The following is a 21,970-nucleotide window of genomic DNA, read 5'->3' on the forward strand; positions in this document are numbered from 1 at the left end:
ATGCACCCAAGGTCCACTGAATAGGAAGGAGGCCACTGTGTGCAGTAGTATGGCAGCTTCCGTCCTGCAGGGTGTATTCAAAGCTCTCTCGTGCCTCCCATAAGCCAAAGGGATCTCTGTCAAATCCGACAAGTGGTATTACGCGTGAACAACCCCACGAAATTTGTTGATAATCCCATATCCAAGTGGTTTTTTAATTATTCCCGAGGGATAAACATATCGAGGTAACAATTATCCTGGGAATGTTGAGAGATTCGCTGTTCCTACGAGCATCCTGCCAAGAGGTGGGTAAGTCCTGTTCGTCATATCGTGTCATTGATCATCAGATTACTGATAAATGTCATTCGATGGTGACGGGAAATTGTTCAAGGGCGGATTCCCACTGCTCTCGTACAATTTTACGATTTATTTTTTGGCAGATGTTCAAACTGACGGGTGAAAAAATAATGACCTCTTCGGTTTACCTACGACATTGAACGTAATTTAACAACTTCTTGCGAGTGTTGAATGGGAATTTTCGGATTAGACACTATTTTCCGCGCTAAGGAATGGCGGAGAGTAAGTGCTATCGATCCTATTCACCACCCGAGACTACCGCGGGTTTCGAGGTCACCGGAACTCATCCCCAACAACCCTCACTCTCGATTTCGATTTCACAGTTCATGAACCATTTTGTCCCTTCGGTTTCAATACGAAATTGAGATGATTAGGATTTATCCGCAATGAGAGAGCTCTCATTGCTTCAGTTCGCCGCTGAATTTTTGCAGTTGCGAAGCGGTCGGGCAGATCACGTCGATATTAATTATTAATTAGTTTCTGGTGAAAATCTCTGACACGGAGAGACAGTAATTTTTTCCTTACGCGAATTATCGCAGTCGTAGTCACGAAATTATAGTTTGCAATAATTCCCAAAATTTGTTTTAGTGCTTTGTGGGTAATTTCAACCGCTCGAATTTTTTTATACCCCAATTCCCAACGGTTTTAGATTTTAATTGATAGTTCACTCGTTGGAGCCGTCGGGAATAAAAATAAAGGTATTTCTTACGAAAGATGTTTTCGTTCATTAGTTGATAAAAAAAAACTGGGAAATATGGCATTGAACAAGTTAATTGATATTTATTTTTCGAAATTGTAGGATCAAATCCCAGATATTCTATTATAGATCATTCCACGCGCCCAGCGCTACTTTTAGCACAAATTCCGAGTGCAGGTGGGGGAGAATCTAGGGCGAAATGTATATTTTATTGAGGAAATTTATGAGGGGGAGTGTGTGAGAAGGGATGGGATTGATATTGAGATTCGTTAATGATATATTTGCGAAGGGATTTTTCCGCGTCATTTATGAGACAAGAACAGGGATCAATATCCCAGTTTGATTGATGCGATTTGCTGGATAATTCATTGTTTTTCTTCCTTCGTATGTGGTGTTAGTGATGCATATGCTACAAGTGGTCCCCTTACACCTTCACACAAGTGTTTGTTCGTTGAAACGCCAGAAACAAATAAGACGCCCGACTAAAATTAAATTCAAAGATGACGGTGCGCTCGTTAGCTCGTGGATGTCAATAACTTTTTCCTCGTTGGTTTTACTCAATTATTTTATGTTGAATATACATTCACGAATCAGTCACTCACAATTATCAATAACAATGGGATTGCGATCATGTTGGTTCACTGATTTTCAACCAAATTTTTGATCTGATTTTTTAATAATTCACTGCATTTCTGGATCGATATAAATCAATTTTGTGGCTCATTAGAGATTTCCTAATTAAATCAATGAGATTTTCTTGAGTTTTTTATACTCTCATGGGGTTGAAATTTCAGTTTTTATTGTTTGTCTCACGCTGATTGAAATAAACAAATTGCCCTTGATGATGAGCAAATTCACATGCAACTGAAACTAGTGAAACCGACACTAGTTGACGATTCAATTTACAGGATTTTTATGAATACAAGAGTCAGACGCTTATTTGTACAATTTTTTGTACCGCGAAAGTTTGTACGTGCTTTTATCCTATTCGAACATATATATTTATAATCCTCATCAGTAGGAAGTTGCACGTTTGACGTAAGGTACAGTGTCCTTGCACGTTGCATTAACTGCAGTTACGGGTGCACAACAATAAGCGGTTGACCTCGAGCAGATTGCAACATTCCGAACGATGTGATACTTCAACGAAAATTTCATTCATTAAACTCGTATCGTGCAGGTCTCAATAACCTGTAATTCCTGGTCACCACATCGCACTGTCATCATCCAACTTCAATAATGAGAGAACGATATCCCAGGGAAAGTGGCCAGCAAATATTTACATGCGATAAGGGATCAATTAGATGGAACAAGACACGACCAGATACGCTGGGAATCGATTTACCTCGACGTTCGAGCTCGGTCTGTCTTATTTAAGATAGTTAACGCTGCGGGAAACCATTAACCATCGTCCAACAATCACGTACCCAGAAGACTAGGAAAAAGTTGATGTATTGCTCATCACGAGCGCATTTCCGCTTCCCAGAATTCTGACATTTAAATGACTAACCGGAATGTATAGTTGTCTTCGTCAGTTATCAGATGATATCAATATAATACCAATTTTGTTGTTCACAAGGTCGTGACGAGGGATTCATTTCCTCACAATTTCTGCATTTGTCTCAGACTTGTGCCCGAACTTTCGGAAATTTTCGTTTAATTCTGGTATATACTTTAGACACGTGATATTGATTTGCATCGGGGCTTGTGGAGGCCTTCAATTGGCCTCCTTATTTCATCGGGTTCCACAGAGAACTAGTGAGTGTAGTTATCCCTTATGTGTGTATCTGACACTGTGGTGTATGTTCCACATTGTATCACATGGCAGGGATGTGATAATGCACTGGATTATAATGTCTTCCCGTCGAGGGATTCGAGTGGGTCGAGGGATTGTCAATAGTTCGAGCATCCACTGCTCCACATTCAGATAATTATTTGTTTTATTGAATAAAAATGATTGTTAGCGTGTGATTACGGTAGAATGGGCAGTTTGCATCCGTGTGCGGTTGATAAAACGGATTTAATTTTGCCTGTTTAATGGGCGGAAGGGAAGGTTACTTCAATGGACAATGACATGTTTGTTTAAAATAATTATAATTGTATTTGGTCGCCAAACAACTTGTGGTGAAATCGACATTATTTTTTACAATTTCGACGGGACAAACAGCTTGCGAAATGTTGGACATAGTTGGAGATACGAAAGAATTTGAAAGAGAAAATAGAGACCCCCCGAGGAAAGATTCCGATTATGACGTGCGAGTGATAGGGCAAGTGATAAGAATATTTGCATTGCGTCACGGTCAGCAGTTTCGACAGCACTGGGACGAATTATTCGAATGATTTTTACTAGTAGAGGTGGTCTTATCTGCCGGCGGGTATAATCATTGTAGTGTCATCTGACAGCCACTGATAACACTGCTGCAGTTTATTTGTCATGTATTTGCTAATTATTATCAGTTATCCAGTGGAAAATATCATGGTTTATGTAGTGAATGTCCATGAGAAAGTACTGGTGTTGGCGAGCGCATCATCAGGCATTGTTGCAAAATGAAAAATTAGTTAGTTTTAATAGAGTATTTGGTTTTGATTGAATTCATTTCTCATTTATTCAGAGGTGGAAGACATGAGAGGAAGTAGGATTTTTTATGGCAGATTATATTCAGTTGATATTGAAGTCCGCTAATTAACCTAATCTATGTAAATTTATGCAATTTTGCCAGTTATTATTAATTAACAAATATGCGTGTCTCGGACACTCAATGCGAAGCGAAAAATGACTAATCAGTTGTCATTGTGCGATTAAAAATGAATTAATTTTCATTAAGACTATCTCACTCCATTTAGTTCTGTTCGTAGTATTATCGCCCTAGTTTTTTTTTAATTTACAGGTAGATATTTATGTTAAGCGTTCGTTCATTTATTAAAATTGTAAATGAAACAGTTGAATTATTCAGTTTCTCACGACAGGGGAATACAATTTCACATTATTTCTTCACAGTTTCATATTTATTTATACAATCGCAAGTTTAATCAATTTCTTATAATTAAAAATGTCCTTGAATCCGGTTTTTACGGATTTCCGACAAAGAAAAATGCAGAGTTCCATGAATTTTGTATTTTCAAAAACTAGTGAAATCTGGTGGACAGATGGAAAAAATTTCGGGGTAACTTGTCTACACGGGAATGAGTGAAACTACTGACCTGGTGGGGATGAGTTCATCCATCTCTGTTCATCGGTATAGTACAGACTTTCTTTATCTCGCCGGCAGGGCCGTCGCTCAAATTCATTTAGTTTCACTTGCGCAGTGCCTCGTGTTTGTGTGCAGCAAGTACTACACATAATTGAACTTGTGATAACAAAATTGATCTGAAAATATTGACTGAAAATACTCCAAAAGTGTTCTCCCGACGACTCTTCATCACTCGGGATTTAAATTGGAGTAGATTTTTCTCAAATTCGATCGAGTGCTTGAATAATTGAACAAGCGGCGTTGAGCTGACATGCCTACATCAAAAGTACGTAGCCCAGGTATTTTTATATCAGGTATCGTAATTACTCCGCTCGTTGGCGATATAAGCATCTCACTTTTTCAATGGTGCACATGTTCCTCTGAATACCACTTTCCGGGGTCCCCCCTGGCGTCACGCGAAGCCCGCGTGACACCCGGAGCCACTAGCGTACACGAGGAAAGAGACACGCGTGGGTAGACAAGGTCATTGAATGGTTGCAACCACCTCGTGGACACATCGGCCCAACAATGCTTGGAATATATGACAAGTATCTGGCACCAGTTAAAATTACCCCGTCGATCGCAAACAATTTTTGAGGGATGTACTTGTTAGTGGAAAATAATTTTCCTGAGGAATTCTTAATTTTTTTTTTACTTTTTTATTTATACGCGTTTTTCCTTCATAATCCAACGCACTGGAATAGTGCGGTTCGCATTGCGACTTCACCGGGCGACTATTCATTTATTTATTTGTTGAACTGCATACCTAGCTGGTCGGTTCAATAACCTATTGTAAAGGGGATTCACAAGTTTAAGTCATGGAGGGGAAATACAATGAGTCCAACAGTTTCTTGAAGTGGAACATTCTCGTGCCGCTGGTTTATGGGAATTCCAAACATTAAAAAACAAAGTGGGGAACGTAGATTAGTGGTTTAAGATTGTTATTTATCACGATAATTTTATCGGAGCAGATGAATCGAAAGTTCCCTTTAATATATTCGAAATCAAATCTGAAGTGTTGGGAGTAAATGAAAATTGAATTATATAAAATTCGATCACTTATGAATCGATATGAGTCGATCAGATTGCCACGTTCTTCAGCCCTGGCAATTGACCCCGATCAATGTCAATAAAACACATGAATCATATTCGATTTACTCATTCGCATGATTTGTTTTATTTTTATTTTAGGGATCTGGATATCTAAAACGAGCCAATACTGAGCGTCTCCATGAGATTTTCGATCAGGTAAGACGAACATTATTTCTATTGTACGTGGATCTGAGAAAATCGAAAAATAGTTGAAGAATATATGTCATTCTGAATGAAAAAAACCATAACATACTGATAATTTTAAAATATGGGAGGAAAAGCCATGCAAAGCCATCTGGGAATGGGATCTGCAATATTGGCCGTACGAATGCCTGAGGTCTTCCGTGGTTTCCTTGACAAATGGAGGGGGTAGGGGCGGAGTCTAAGGGAAGATTACAGGAAATATGACGAAGTTATTAAAAATTTAAATAAGTGGAAAATTGTTCGGTTGAATTTCTTCTATGCCAGTACCCAGAAGGTAATAAAGGGATTTTGCTTACCCCGATGGCCACGAAGGCTGCGCGGGATCGAAGGATGGTGATAACGGGATATCAAACTATATGAATCGAAAAAAACGAATGATAACGAGCGTTTCAGTTTCTGAAGACTCATATGAAGGAATTACAGACGGAAAAATTAATACTTTAATACTTTGAGACACGAAAACGTCTATTTAAATAATATAAATATTTATTTACTGATTTCACTTATAACTTCCACTATCGATGATTGATGAGAATCGATGATCTTGAGCTCACGTAACTCTTGATGTTTTTAGTATGCCTCCCAGCAGAAGAATGGGGAGCGGTTCATGACCCCGGCTGACTTTGTGCGAACCTACCTTGGCCTTTACACAGATGCCGACTACAATCCTGACTCCGTCAACCTGTTGGCAGGCATCGTTGACACCAGCAAAGATGGGTAAGCTCATCGCATTCACCGTGCGAGAATCCTCAGGTATTATTCAACAATGCGGGTGAAAATTCTGATTTTTAATTCTATTTCGCAGACTCATATCCTTCGCTGAGTTTCAAGCATTCGAGGGGCTTCTCTGTGTACCCGACGCCCTTTATAAAACGGCCTTCCAGTTGTTTGATACTAATGGAAATGGAATGGTTGCATTTGGTGAGGCCTATTTCATTTAACTATCTAAGCTAAGTTAGCATTGCTGTAGTCATGATTAAGATTAATTAACTGATTCTCCTGGTGCAGATGAATTCGCTGAGGTGATGAAGAAAACTGAACTCCATCAGAGAATGCCGTTCAATATGGAGAGTAGTTTCATTAAATTATATTTTGGAAAAGATAAAAAAAGACTAATTAGTTACGCAGAGTTCAGTCAATTCTTACACGTAAGTTTACAAAGTTATTGCATATATTTAATTAATTTCTTGTATGAGTATTTGTAATCTCTTGTGAAAGTTCACAAATGAATAATTTTCGTGCCTCGTTAGTAACTTCTCTAACTATCCCTCAACATTCATTTGCTCATGGTATTTTCACCACTCAATTACCAGGATTTTCACGAGGAGTACGCCACAGAGGCATTCAAGAAATTCGATAAAAATGGAGATGGTTTCATATCTACAACAGACTTTCAAGACATTATGCTCAACATCAAGAGCCATCTACTCACTAAAGAAGTCAAGGATAATCTCATGGCAGCGGTGGGTACCGCCGGCGGGAGAAAAGTCAGTTTTCCCTACTTCATGGCATTCAATTCACTCCTCAATAATATGGAGCTAATCAAGAGAATCTACCTGAATGCAACGGGTGGCCATCGCTATCAAGAAGTTACCAAGGAGGAATTTTTGCATTCAGCTCAAATGATGTCACAGATAACACCACTTGAAGTTGACATTCTATTCCACATGTGCGAACTTCTTCATCAAAGTGGGTACGTGATAATTGTGGAAATGATGGAGAATTGAGATTTTAATTCATTTCAAATTGCAGGAAAATTGTTTATAATGATTTGGTGGCCATCACCCCAGAACAGTATTTTAAACACATTACCAGGCGTCTAGCACTGCTGAAGGCCGTCTCGGTAATTATTCATTTGAGTCATACCTATTTTATCTACTGGTGTAACAGTAACATAATTGAGGGTAATTACATCACTTAAGTAAAAGATGAATAATTTAGAATATGATAGAAAGTTTATCTCGGAGAATATTAATGCTACGTACCTACAGTTGCGAAAACCTTGTAGAACCCATTATTCTTAAAACAATCGTTGCGTAATCAGTCCTCAAATCTTATGCTTTATTTCTCTCCACCCTTTCCTGCAAAAACAATCTCATTAATGGTGGGCGAAAAAATCTTTTAGAGTCCTGACGAACGAGGATTAGGAACGCAAATCCTAGAGAGCGGGTATCGTTTCGTCCTGGGATCGATTGGCGGTGCTGTTGGTGCGACAGCCGTTTACCCAATAGATCTGGTGAAAACGCGAATGCAGAATCAAAGAACAGGCTCATTCATTGGTGAACTTATGTACAGAAATAGCTTCGATTGCTGCAAAAAGGTTGGGATCAAAGAGTCTGAGGTGACGTTTGTAGCTACATCGTTTAATCATAAAAGTTTGTACGTTGCGTTTGACAGGTCATCAGGCATGAGGGATTTTTTGGCCTCTACAGGGGTTTGGTGCCACAGCTGATGGGAGTGGCACCAGAGAAAGCAATCAAGTTGACGGTGAATGATTTTGTCAGGGATAAATTCGCTGATAAAAATGGAAATCTACCTCTTTATGGAGAAATTGTTTCGGGTGCTTGTGTAAGTTTTTTTAAATTTCAGAACGGCTTTATTTTCTTGCTGAAGAATGCCTTTCATTTAAAAACGAGTGAAATGGCTGATCGAGACAATAGCATACTTAATAGTTCATAGAACACTGACACTACTTGAAAATCATAAAAAAAATCAATTTAGGCTGGAGGATCTCAAGTGATCTTCACCAATCCCTTGGAAATCGTGAAAATCAGGCTCCAGGTAGCAGGTGAGATCGCAGGAGGTTCCAAAGTTCGAGCTTGGACTGTTGTCCAAGAATTGGGACTCTTTGGCCTCTACAAAGTGAGTTAACCATATTGCTGTATCCCTTGAAGCTCCTTCACGGTGTTATAACACTTTTTCTTCGTAAATTCAGGGGGCGAGAGCCTGTTTTCTCCGTGACGTACCATTTAGTGCCATTTACTTTCCCATGTACGCTCATACAAAAGCTAAACTGGCCGACGAAGGTGGATATAATACCCCTTTGTCACTCCTGGCAGCTGGAGCAATCGCTGGAGTGCCAGCTGCGGCTCTTGTCACACCGGCAGACGTTATTAAAACTAGGTTACAGGTAATTGTCAAGAAACGTGAGATATTGCTTCTTCAATTTTTAGATTTTATTAGCTTTAGAGTTTTTTTTCATCTTTTGTTCTTTTTATCAAAGTGTGAAATCATTTTATAGATTTTTATAGGTGAATTCAGGAAAATTCTTGTCATGAAAAATTATCTGCTGTGATAGTTTGTTAAAGATTTTTTGGAGATTATCGCTTAGAATTTTTCATTGACTCCCTCGACTCAATCGTTTTTAAATGATGCCTCGGCTTTGCCTCGGGCCACCAACTGCTCTTGTCCCACTTGTATAGAAATAGACTATTGTTTTTTACACTAAAGCTTGTAAATAGAATCGCTGATAACATGAACGATCCCGAAATGTTGGTAGGGACCTTTAAATTAATCAATAATAAAATTAAATATGTTAGGTTGTGGCACGAGAAGGTCAGACCACCTACAACGGCCTTGTAGACTGTGCTAGGAAAATATGGAAGGAGGAAGGAGCTAGAGCATTTTGGAAGGGAGCCACAGGTACGTATACAATTATTTACGCATAAAGAAAAAAATAAAAAAATTCTGCTGATCTGCTTCCTCAATCATTCATTGTTCAGGCAATAATTTACTTTTTATTTTCACTTAGTCTTTGATTTTCTTTACGACACATTGTCCATTGTAATTTATTTTGAACAGCAGAACTTTTTCATACGCCACAGCTAGAAAAATAGAAACGCTCGCTTTATTATCAGTGCAAAGAACAGACAGTTAGTAATACATTTTGAATATTCGGCGCCGGGTTCCGGGACCTGGCGCACTATTGGTCTTCCTTTTCTCCCCAATATGACCTGGCGATTTACTGGTCAGTAAGTAGACAATATATTCTCTGGCATCCAGTCTGAATTTCGTTCTAATCAACTGGTTTTATTCGTTGAACTGTTTTCATTTCTTTGTCATTATTTCATTAATAATTTTTTTATCTTTGTATTTCGACGCATTTAATTCTACCACGACCACGACGCCGTCATCGCCATCCTCATTACAATTTTTATTACGTGATCACCGTTGTTAACTGTGTGGCTGTGTTATGCAATGTTAATGATGATTTATCTCGAGTCCTGAATGTGGAGATTGACTTTTCTCTGTTTTATTCTAGCTCGAGTGTTTAGATCATCACCACAGTTCGGAGTTACTTTGTTCACGTATGAACTTCTGCAAAGGCTGTTCGTGGTTGATTTCGGTGGGACGTAAGTATCACGAAATGTTTTTTTTTCAGGAGAAAAAAGCGGTAAAGATTGAAAAATCTTAATGAATAATTTTCTTTGCAGACGACCAACGGGATCAGAGCAGAAAGTGCCATCAACAGGGGTTGCCGACGAGATAAAATCTACAAACCCCGACCACATAGGTGGTTACGAGGTTGCCCTGCCCATTCTCACTGGAATTGAAACGAAATTTGGTTTGTGTTTACCAAGGTTTCAAGCAGCGCCACGACCCCAGCAGAAGTAATCAACGTCCAGGATGACCAAGACCAAGCGAATTAATGTCGGGGGAAAAAAATGATCACTGGCTGCCATACGTATACACCATGAAGGGGGGAAGGTATATAGTAGTGTTGGTAAACGTGCCACCAGCCGAGCAAAAAACAAAGTACCTCGAAAAAAAAAAATAATTCTCATCCAATTTAGCCCTCCCCCCGTTAGTGTTTCAGCCACTGGATGAGAGTTTTTTGCTAGCTAAATGTACATATATGAAATATGTAATATATGATGGAAATTATGTGAGAGTGCAAGTGCGTAAAGATGCATGGCAAAGATGAGAAAAAAAAATTACGAGAAGCTATGTATGAGCAGTAAACTCTGTTCTTCTTTTCTACTTAAAGAACGGCATTCTATGCACCAGTTACATTCAGTAATATATTTTCATTGTCACTGAGATACTCCAGCACAAAGTAACTCCTAGATTAAATCGAGAGAGAAGAATAAAGCGATAAATCAAATGAACTGAGGGACTAAATAAATTACTCACCACAATTTTTTGAAGCGATATATTTCGGAATTATATCAATGGTACGTGCAGGTATAATTACGCAATGGACTGGCTTCCATTTATATAATAAATTCATGGAATTAGTAATTCAATGAATTGGAAAATTAATGAACGAGATGTATAGAGATAATTGTAAAGTAACTGAAAATGTTATTGTGAATACATTTTATGCTTCTAGGTAAATTAATATTTTAAAATCTAAATAAAAAAATATTGAAAAAAATTTATGGTATTTTTTGGAATTTACATCACCTCATTATACCTAAACAACCAATTTATCCCAATAATTGTATTTATTTAAAGCGAAGATGGAATATTTTAAAATATCTATATGAATAAAGTCTCACTCACGAAAATCAGATGTCTTTTGAAGTGTGCATCGACCTCACAATTCCCTCAAAAATCATCTATCTCTTCATTAGTATTTCCTCAACGTTTCACGATAGTTCCTATTCTCCACCATCAGCAGCATGCAAAGTAAGCTTATACAGCAAGTATCTGCATCCAGTCACGCGATCTCCCCAGATTCATAACGATGAAATTGCATTGAGTGTTATGAATTCTCGACGTGATTTTGATTTTATTCATCACACGATTCTCCAACCTCGGTTATCCGCATTTGGAGTTTCCGTGATGAGGACTGAACTGTTGGGAGTTACCAATGGAAGACAACTGGAGAATATCTACAACTACTGCCAAGCAATCTGTTGAACAGCGGAATGAATTGGTCCTGGAGGACGAAAAAACGAAGATGAGGAGAATAACTGTTCAATCAGTTGAGCTGTTCTTTTTTTTCGGAACGTTTATTGACATTTGGAGGGATGGACTGGATTCAGTGGTTCAACGTAATGAATCCTCCCATTAATTAGTAATAAAATCCCAATCGACTAATTATTTCAACCCAAATTAATGTGTTGTATTTCCAGGATCGAATAAAAATGTCTCTTTCAAATAGTATTTCATTCAATTAATTAGCTACTGTTAAAAATTGTGTCTCAATTTTCCGTGGAAATTCTGTTATCAATTATTTATTCACATTTATCGTACATGACGGCTAAAACAAACATTGACATTTGTACATAATAACATAGCGTCGATTAACCTACCGATTTCCTACCTAACGGACTAGAGAAGCATCCAAAATCCCAAATCTATCACCAAAATTGGAATGGCCTTGGCCCAACATCACCACAGATATTTACACCAGTGTCATTCCAACAATTTAAACTAGAAAAAAAAAATTCTCCTGTGGTTTCCGTGAAGCGCACGAGGATCCCCTCGGGCGAGACACGAGAGACAGTAGTTTCCCAGTGACAACGAGGCTTTTCAGTATCTCCAGAAGAAACTTCAACTCTGAAAAACTCTCGACTAGAGGGAATAAACTCGTGGGAGCAATTTACGTAGGCCTAGACTAGTTTTCAGCGAAGCGATGAGTATATAAATGATGCGCTCGTTCCTTCATTTATATTTTCTATTTTTCTTCATCGTGTTTCACTTTCTGCACTTCTCTCGCTCAGGACTAAAATGGAGAATTTGAATGTTGACTATGGGGTGTCACATTGGGGCCTCACCTCAGTAAACGTAAGCGCAGAGTGCGCCGAGATGATAAAACCCCCCGCGAGCTGAAGGGAAGAGAAATAGAAATGGAATATTAATAATCTAGATTCAATATTTCATGTATGTACCAACTTCATGCGAAAATGCCGAGCACTTGCCAGAATATTTTATTCGTATTCTGTGCCACAGACTCCGGTATTTTATTGCTTATTTGATTTATATGTTCGATATTTTTCAGTGAAAAGGAAAAATTCAAAGACGATTTCTTCTTGAAAAGAATCACCAGATGATGATTTGCCTATTCAGTTGGTTATCATTCTATTTGCAATTATTTTTGATGATCTCGTACGATATGTAGTGAAATGGTCATCTAACAAAATGGAAAACTATTCTACATGGAACATTTTCATTACCGGGTCCATTGTCCTAATACTAAAAACTTACAACATAGCCCAGCATATCGATTCGAATAGGTCATTCCATAGCTATTGCACGAAGGCTGGCCAAATTGATAAGGCTGATAACCCAGCAAATTCCCACTGGAGGAGCCATAACATAAAAAAATAGTGATTACCATCGATCAAGTTACCCCACAAACCAGAAGGTATGACTAGACGCAATATACCCACCTAGGTCCATAGTTGCAGACGTAATTCTTGGTATATCCACGCGCTGGATCGTAGTAGAAGGAATAGCCGCAACCCACTGCAAACGTGTCACCCCACACCACCTGAAACACCCGAGATACGTGACTCCTTGGTTTCTCATGGACCTGAGTTCACTATACGGAGTAAGAACTAATCCGACAGAAATAGAAATAAAGGGGAAAAATTGTGACTAGTGGGAAAACAATTTGAGTTATTTTCTGTTCCGTTCTTGTCCCTGCTACTTCGTCCCAAGTTGATCACGTGTGGGAAAATCCTGGAGACATGTTCCGTGCAACTCTCTGTGGGGTTGATCTTATCACGAATGGGAACAGTGTCTATAAGGGGAAGTAATCGAAATTCCTTGAAGATAGGGGAGAGCGGGGAGAAGTGAAATATGGGGCAAAATGAAGCAGTCGAAAATTAGTTCTGGTACGTTTTTTTAATAAAATTGCTCCGTAATTTCTTTCTATTATTAGAAGTACTGATGGAAATAGTAATTGTTCATTCTGGGGAAGTAAATATGGAGTGTAAAAATGCAGTCATTCTCGAAAGGGGAGGGAGTGATGAAACTTTGTCACTATTTTAGGTCCAACTTGATATTATAAAAAAACTTATAAAAAAGGTAAATGTGTCCATTTTACCTCACCCTCTTCTAATGGGCATCGACTATCTCGTCAGATGAATCCCATTTCGCTATTAGATCTTGATCTCGAGGTCCACTAATCTAAGAGGGGAATGACCTGATGGGGGAATAGAATTTATTTGAGGATATAGTAGATACACGGTAAAATACTCAGAATAAATGTCGGCGTTAAGTCGATGCCCAAAAAAGTGAAAATAAATCTACAATCTTCAGTGAACGTTGACTTTTCCGTGGAAACTATGGTAGTTTTTTCTTTAATGGCGCAATTTACTTACGGCCATCGCAACACGTATCTTTACTACTTTCTCACGAATTCCCTGCGTTTAATCTAATGAAGTTTCCGCTCGAAGACGGAGAAAAACTTCAGGTTTTTCTTAATGAAACTTCCCGTACCGGCACTAAAATTTTCCGAGTTCGTCGCTTCGCACACTTTCAGACCCGAAAAAAATTCCTGTGCCAAAAACATTTACTAATTACGACGAAATTCACTAGACATTACTATGCCTTATGGAAGTATGTTGTAAATTATTACTGGCTGCAAGTTAATATACATATTTGGCAATAGATTTTCTTGTCAGCGCGTAAGTCTTCTCTGTAGTTCTACTGTTTTCTGCACCTGTGAAAGAGATTACGTACCTGGGTGTAATGGCCCGTGGCTCTGCTGTAACCAGTCTGATAATGTTGCACCTCGTTGAACCACCCGGATATTTGTCGCCTCCAACTGGGCTCCGCATCGTAGGGCCCCGGGGGCCTGGTCGTCCACGTGCGTGCTATGTTCTGTCCCACCGCGAATCTCCCTGTGAATTTTAAGGAACAGGGATATTTAATTCAGTGGCTCGAGTTCACCATTTTGGGCCTCAAAAATGAGGCTGGACACGTGCGTTCCACTGGAATCAATTGAACTTGTTGATTATGGCTTCCTTCATGCCTCTGGCCATTATGAATGAATATATGATGCATGAGAGATTTTTATGTGAGAGATTCGGGCAACAGGTTTATGACGATTGCAGGTGGTAGACAAGTTGGGACTATTAATGCCATTCATTAATAGCTTGAGTGCTACATTACTTCGAAAGGATCACCTTAACAAGAAAATCAAGTGGACTGCTTTACGTCGTATCGAGCTCGTTCGAGCTCGTAACACGTTTGTTGGATTAAATATACCCGTCAAACCACCGGCTGTTTCGTCGATGAAAAAGACGAGTGGGAGACATTCAGTGATTCCTCGTGAGTAGATATTTATGGTCTAGAGAGATGTATTAGTTTGTTTTGTGTACTTGGAAATCGCTATCTAATCAAAGCTACAGCATGTCGACTCCCAATTTTTTTTATATCGGATATAGTTATTTTTGGATTTGGGAATGATCCATTTTCGAAAGAGGCATTCCCATGGGTCGATACTCGTCATGATAAAAAAAAATCGGAGTGAATTTCGACTATGAGGTCACTAAATAAAATAAAAATAGGTCGACATTCTTTTTCAGTATGAAAGTGTATAGTTAATGCAGCGAGTGAAGTGCACAGAGAGAAATATTCAGTTACAATTCGTCCTTTTCTGACGATTTTTATAGGAATAAAAGAGACGAAATTTGACACGTTGAGTGAGCTCTCGAGTTTCTCGCCAAAAAAGTCCGAAATTGTCAGGTGATTTTTCAACAATTTTTATAACTTTGGTGACTTGATGCTACGTTACGTTCCATCAAATTTTTTTTTGCTCATAAAAGTTTCCGAAAGTTTTCCCTCCCTGTGAAAATCAACACTCCCTTGGTCTCAATATTACTCTGTTAATCTACACGGTTTAGTGTGACAAATAGAAATTGACTCCGTATTAAAATTTGACTCCGGATGACAGAATTAATTTGAATACCGGAATATTCACCCCTTCATATGAGGGAGAGAGAGAGAGAGAGAGCGATGCAGACTCTTTTATTGTGTGCATCGATACCGTACGTGAGGGGTTAATGTTGCATGAATTTCGGGATTCCATTAAATTTCACTGAAATCCGAACACTTCGTGTCCATCAAGTGCCCTTAATGAGCACTGTGCAGGAAAATTATGCTGGATTTTTAAAAATAATGTTGAACGAGTTTTACAGCCACCATAGTGCCCATTCTACTGCACCGTGATGATTTTACAAGGTTTTATGTGCAGGTGAGTGGGGTAAAATGGATACTTGACTGTTTTGGAGTGTAATTAATCCATTGAAATTTTTTTTCAATGGAATAACTTTTCCTGGGAACAAAGCGATTGTTTTTTGTGCTAAACCGAGAATAACGAACCCGGAAAATATTAAAATTCCGCCCTTTATTACTACAAATCTTTAATATATAAAAAAATTCACTGAAAGTGAAATGAACTTTGACGTAAAGCAGTTCTTATTAATAATTAAGAATAATTTTTTTGATTGTGTTTGATTGTGTACAATCACTTCTGCCAGTACTTACGGACATTTCGAGTTGCATCATGATTCTCAGCACAACTGTCTGCCCATCTCTGCGCCATTGTCGCGAGTTCATCATCCCAGACCTATTGGAAATGGCGAGGTAAACCGAAATTAAAAGAGACGAAAAAGAGAATATTTCTTGTTTAAAAAACATTGCATTTCGTGTGAGAGAGGACAATGCCAGGTGACGTTGATCCGAGCTTTCCACGTGGATTACAGTGGAATCCATTAACACACTCGTTCACGCTCCACGTCAGTATTTCCGCATATAACCGGAATAAAATTCCCGGATCTTTTTTCATTTTCGATATCGAAAGACTATGCATTGGAGGATTAAAATCCCCTGATCGGGCTTCCTGTCAGTTTTCCCATGACAACGACAAACTCAGGTGTTTCTTGTACAAAGTCAAACGTATGAAAAAGAAATCACGATGGAAATACGCTTGCAGTCCAAGTTCTTCCCTTAAGGAAAATCAAGGAAAGAACAAAATTGTAATTTTTTTCCTCAACATTTCTTCAATAAAACTTGATTCAACGAATAGTGAAGAATGGACAATTTCTGCAAATTCTTATCTCACGACCAGAGATTTTAAAGAACAAAGTTATAATTTTCTGAAACCTCGAAACACTTTTCCATGTAAATACTTCTCTTTACTCACCATTTCCATCATATTCGCAGCACTGGGTTGGCCGTGTATCTGGCCCAGTGCAACGAGTTGGCGCAAGCGATTGTGCTCGTCAAGAATTGTTTGCTTATCCTGGCAGGATAAACCCCCAGTTCCTGCGAACGAGAAACCCCATGACTGATAATGCTAAAAAAAATCGTGAAAAAGATGTAAAAAATAAATGACAAAACTGCGGAAATCACTCGGCCGAGACTGCTGGAGTATTTTGGATAATTCATGTTGCTCTTGAACCCTGATTAATGCACCGTGATAAAGGCACCCAGTGTAACACGAATATATTCAGCAAAATAAAATAAACAAATTTAGTTTGAATTATCCATTTCAATTAAAATTCGAGAATTGCGATAGTAAACTGCTGAAGGAGATGAGACAGTCTTTCCCGAGAAATAACGAATCGTTCGATTTCACTTAGACCGATAAACAATTCAGATTTATTCCGACAATAAAAGTGAAAAAAATATGTATACGGAAGGACACGGAGTTGAGTCCCATGAGCATAAAGCTGATCCCAAGTGTGGTAGGCCAACGATATTATCGTCAGTGTGTGTCACGCCTGCGCCCCTGATCTTCCTCACCGTTGTGTGCGAAATTAATGAATTTACCTTGGTTACCTGAACCATCATCGCGGGAGAGAGAGGCCAGGGGCTCGAGTGTATGTTTGCCGTATGGTAATGCCTCACACACCGAAGAAGTCCATATGCGTATCAACCCGCACGATCGATCCTACTCTCAGAAAAAAAGTTGGAGAAAAATTACCGAACGAGATAAGTGATCGCGAGCAAACTCGATATTCAGTAATGCTCCGCCCTAAAGACCCTAAGAAACATCGGTGAAGAGCTTTTCTTCGTCGCTCTACTTCCCCACGTCATGGGATCTTCATGGAATAAGATTCCTATTCTGCGTAAAGTTCAGTGGGTCGTTGTTTTATTCAGTTAAAAAATTGTTATATTCCGAAGAAATGACTTTAGTTTTAAATTAGGGGAGTTGAAGAAGCGAAGAGCTGTTCACAAGAGGTGTTCAAAGGTAGAAGGGTGATTTTAAAATGAGGGTAAGGGAGAGTTCCTCTGGGGAACATGAGTCTTCAAAATATGGCGGAAATGAGGAAATCGAGGAGTGGGAGTTTTGAGAGCGCCAAATATTTCGGGTTTGACTGACTAGAGATTTCAGGATTTCAAGAATTTTTGAATCTGGAAAATAAATAGATCAGGAGGGTATACAACAAAATATTGTATATCTAATAATACATATATACATACCCATATATATAACAGATTTATGAATAACTATAGTAATATAAAATAATTCCGTTCAAAAGGTTCATCAAAATATGCTGGGATTAAACAATTTTCGATTGAATATATAAAATGCTGACATCGTTTGAGGATTTTTTTCTCACGACACAGTTTGAATTATCGTGCGGGTGTGTACGTCGACCGTGCCCCTCTAATTTCCGGAAAGAAAATCCTTCGCACTGGTGTGTGTGAGATTTTTGTTTTCACCTCGTCTGTAGATTTGTAACAAACTGCAGTGCAACGGGGGGAAATTCATCGGCCGAACCGATGAATTCATTCATTTGTATCGGTTGAATAGTTCAACTATGATGAATCGAGGTTTTCGGCAGTTGCAGGCGTTTACACGGGTCAGAGGAGTGCATGCAACGCAGCAAAAGGTGGTGATTGATGTGGTAGTCGAGAGGAACAAACGCACACAATTGTAATTACATGAAAAGGAAGCTGGTAATGAAGAATGGACTGTATGCTGTTGAAATGCTACAATAAATTTGGTTTAATTTTCCGGAGAGAGATCTTAAATGCCCCGAATATGGAAACAAAGTCGTACATTTGGAACAGCCGACGGATGAAAATTTAGTAATTTGCTAGGAATTTTCACGTGAAAATGAGTATTCACTAGGAAATTATTTGAACTTTCAGAAACTTCCCCTAAAATTCTCGAAATCGTTGAAATTCCTCAGTAACTTTTTAAAAGTTTAGAGAAGACTGGAATTTTCCTGAAACGATAGTGAATTTCTAGGGATAAATCCGTTTAATGGAAATACAGGTATAATTAGCATAATCCGTAATGGATAATCGTTTCCTAATAATTTTTATAGACACGATAGCGAAGAAATCTGAAACGTTCAATGTTTCGCCCCAATCGGATTAGAATATGCTGCGGAACACGACTTTAAACGGTTAGATCGCACTATTCTACTCGCTCGGGCTTTAAAAAGCTTTATTTAATTCTTCTCTTTACGTACTACTTTCCGCAAACGGGTTACAGCCAATTCGAATAGGGTTTTTCCCTTCATGTACCGGGCACACAGAGGAATGCTCAGTAAAAATTGTGTTACTCACTTTCTCTCATCGATTGCGGAATAATCGGATCACAAGATCTAACTGACGGTATCGTAATTTTTCCCAAGTGATTCGGACACGATTGGACGGGCCATCCCCGAACTTTGTTTCCTAGTAATAAAAAAATTGAAGATGCCGTTCCGTAATTAAAAAATTATCCTTATCTGCCAAAATAAATTCGGAAAAGTGGTCCCTTATTTTCATGCGGACATCTGTACATCGTTCTCCTTCAGCTTTTACCGACGCGGAAATTTAAAAAAAAATCGCAAACGACATTCGCGACGCGTTTACTTTACATTTTTTTTTATTTGACTACCCTCTCAGCATTCGGGTAATTTTTTACCACCCCCGATCTATCCAAGCTGGTTCGGTGGAGATGAATATTCAAAAATAGTATGAACTCACTCAATACAGTTTTTCCCGCGCATGAGGACGTGATGGGCAGTGGTGCTCCCACGAGGCACAGGACGATAATCCATTTGCTGATGATTGAAATCATGATTCTCCCGATTTTAATACAGTAACGATGTTGTCTCAGTCAATTATTGAATGAGTGACTGTGATGTGACTCGTATCGAAACGCGAACACTGATCAATTGTCGGACATGCTGTCTGACATGGGCTTTATAGTGACCACGATGTCAAGGCGGCCCATAAACGTGGGTGTGGGGGATTCCACATTCACAAATGAGATCCCACGATTATTGGTGGGGATTTGGCGATCGCAAGTCTGCGATATGTCACTGACTTGACGAGTTTTTTTTTTTTCATCATATTCGCCAGCTTCCCGGCCCATCCTTCTTCGATTTCCAGGAAATTCACACGGTGTGATTAATTATGATTGACCGACTACTATCCCGTAAAGAAAAAAACGTGTATTTGGAATATCTTTCGGAAATCTTTGGGAGAACCTTCCGCAGATTCGTCTGAAGATATTTTTGACTCATCGAACAACATCTTCGATGGGTAATTGAATGTTTTGCAGAGGACAATTAGGGAGAGTCGTTAGGGGATTTTTGAAAAGGTCTTTGGAAAATAATTTTGAAAACGTAGGGCCCAATTTCAGCAGTGGAAAGGGAGCGAGCATCCCAAGTTTTGGGGGAATATGTACTCCGCCCTCTTTTAAAGGGAATAATCTCTTCAAGATAATGAAATTGGGATGAATGAAGTAATGGAGAATTTAACAAAAATTTCATATCGGTATGTAATTTATATGAATTTCAGGGGCTGCATGTATTTATTGTAATTTCTGTAACAGTGCTTTGATGTATTTTTGATGGGCGTTTGCTGCGGGGCAATAAATAAAAGTTCCAGATTCATATCCGAATATCATCGGAATTAATTCTGCCAAATAACGACTCCCATCTGCATATCGGAAACGATTCCGACAAACCAATGGACATTTATTTTTTTATTCGGTGAAGCATTTCCGTTCGTATTCCAACTGCGAATAGTATTTCTAAACAAGTCCTTCATTCAAAAAATTGATTTAATGTGCCTTAGGCTTTAAAAAAATGTTACTGTTAAAAGTCACTAAGGATTTCGATTAATTGAAATGAAATAGAATCCCCTGGGGGTTACGACAAAACTTTCCGCGAATTCAGGAAGTTTTTCTAATACGGATCGCAATTTGTGCTTTAAACTTTCAGCAAAAAAATCATTGCAAAATATTTTGCAACATAAAGTTGAATAAGAATTGAACGGAGGCTTCAAAATAAATGTTGAAGGCAGGTTGAACGGGAAAAAAAGTCCCCGAAGGACTTGCATATCTCCGAGAAAAAAAAAATGTAGTGAAAAGTTCTGAATCACCTTTCGAAACGAAAAAAAAATCAAAGTGGGATAAAAATCCAGATATGCCGGCGAGTCATAAATCACATTTTTTACGAGTGACTGAATCAATTGAATCATTTTAAATTGACTGAATTAATGCCGACTATAAACCTGATTAATTTCGTTTATCTTGCAGACCTTGAGGCACCTCCTGAACAAGTATCATGAATGCGGTGAATTCACCCATCACTCGTTTGGCCGACTTGAAGCACTAAGCGGGCTCTTGGTCTGCGCATGCCGGAAATGGTCGTTCGATCGATCCAGCTTCCTCACTAAAGTGTATACAAGTTGAGCAGAAGTCCGGTTCTCCACGAGAATTAAGAACTCCTGGTTTTTTTAATTATCATATTGGAACCCCTCGGCATAATAACCATCAATTTCTATAATTATAATTCTCTTCTCGGATGCCCCACTTGAAATTATTGCGAATAAACGTCTGTCTCTGCTCCCACCAGTATTTTTTTTCATTTCAAATTTCTTTTACCCGCAGATACTTTCTCGCGATAATTTTTTCAAACAAAGCAGGATATTTCAACAAAATTTTTTGTCATATTATTAGTAACAATAACATTGTGAGTCATAGTTATCGTCATTCTACGATTTCAGTGATCATTATTGTATTATCCTACTGATTATTAATTGCAATTTTCGATTACGTGCATTTGAAATTAATCAAGGTCTCGTATCTCCACTTAAAATTTTTACATCCAACGGTCGCTGCAAACCCAATGACGAATATTCGAGTAAATATTGAATGACATAATTGGAATACGATTGCACCGTATTCCGTACTCCGACATCCATGCGAGTGTGATGATTAAACGGGGACAAAAGTTTGAATTGCCTTTTGAAAACTGTAGTTGCCGAACTCTTCATGGAAGCCTCGTAAAACTTTTTATTCCCGTAATACGAAAATAAAAAATAACAAAAAAAAAAAACTATTATTTTCTCTCCAACTTCGCTGAATGAAAATGTGAAAATTGAATGAAAATGGGCGAATGATTCAAAATCTGTATATTTGTCAAACGTACACTGCAGGGCTTTTACGAGTTCACATATTTCACCGTGACAATTAAAATAGTTGAAAAAATAGAAA

General features: G+C 38.5%; 2 protein-coding genes across 4 annotated transcripts; one reads left to right on the forward strand and one right to left on the reverse strand.

Annotated features, from left to right (window-relative positions):
* The first annotated feature begins 26 nt into the window (after nucleotides 1-26).
* Nucleotides 27-10,336, forward strand: LOC135163985 (calcium-binding mitochondrial carrier protein Aralar1). 3 transcript variants are annotated; one of them, XM_064123898.1, is made up of 14 exons: nucleotides 27-288; nucleotides 5,455-5,511; nucleotides 6,134-6,276; nucleotides 6,365-6,480; nucleotides 6,568-6,707; nucleotides 6,873-7,252; nucleotides 7,312-7,402; nucleotides 7,685-7,879; nucleotides 7,957-8,127; nucleotides 8,281-8,421; nucleotides 8,495-8,689; nucleotides 9,099-9,201; nucleotides 9,821-9,911; nucleotides 9,993-10,336. In XM_064123898.1, the coding sequence occupies exons 3-14, from the start codon at nucleotides 6,167-6,169 to the stop codon at nucleotides 10,171-10,173; spliced, it is 1,914 nt and encodes a 637-aa protein (XP_063979968.1). In that variant the 5' UTR covers nucleotides 27-288; nucleotides 5,455-5,511; nucleotides 6,134-6,166; the 3' UTR covers nucleotides 10,174-10,336. The 3 variants fall into 3 exon arrangements, with proteins under 3 accessions (XP_063979968.1, XP_063979966.1, XP_063979967.1); XM_064123896.1 differs by having other exon boundaries at nucleotides 27-284; XM_064123897.1 differs by lacking the exon at nucleotides 27-288 and adding an exon at nucleotides 4,325-4,549.
* Nucleotides 10,337-11,725: 1,389 nt separating this feature from the next.
* On the reverse strand, nucleotides 11,726-19,622 carry LOC135164138 (venom allergen 5-like). The gene is made up of 7 exons (XM_064124224.1): nucleotides 19,450-19,622; nucleotides 16,664-16,785; nucleotides 16,006-16,087; nucleotides 14,197-14,357; nucleotides 12,900-13,000; nucleotides 12,715-12,809; nucleotides 11,726-12,335 (listed from the first exon to the last, which is right to left on the reverse strand). The coding sequence occupies exons 1-7, from the start codon at nucleotides 19,541-19,543 to the stop codon at nucleotides 12,286-12,288; spliced, it is 705 nt and encodes a 234-aa protein (XP_063980294.1). The 5' UTR covers nucleotides 19,544-19,622; the 3' UTR covers nucleotides 11,726-12,285.
* Between the last annotated feature and the right edge of the window lie 2,348 nt (nucleotides 19,623-21,970).

Source organism: Diachasmimorpha longicaudata, chromosome 6 (assembly GCF_034640455.1).
Source record: "Diachasmimorpha longicaudata isolate KC_UGA_2023 chromosome 6, iyDiaLong2, whole genome shotgun sequence".
NCBI classification, from domain to species: domain Eukaryota; kingdom Metazoa; phylum Arthropoda; class Insecta; order Hymenoptera; family Braconidae; genus Diachasmimorpha; species Diachasmimorpha longicaudata.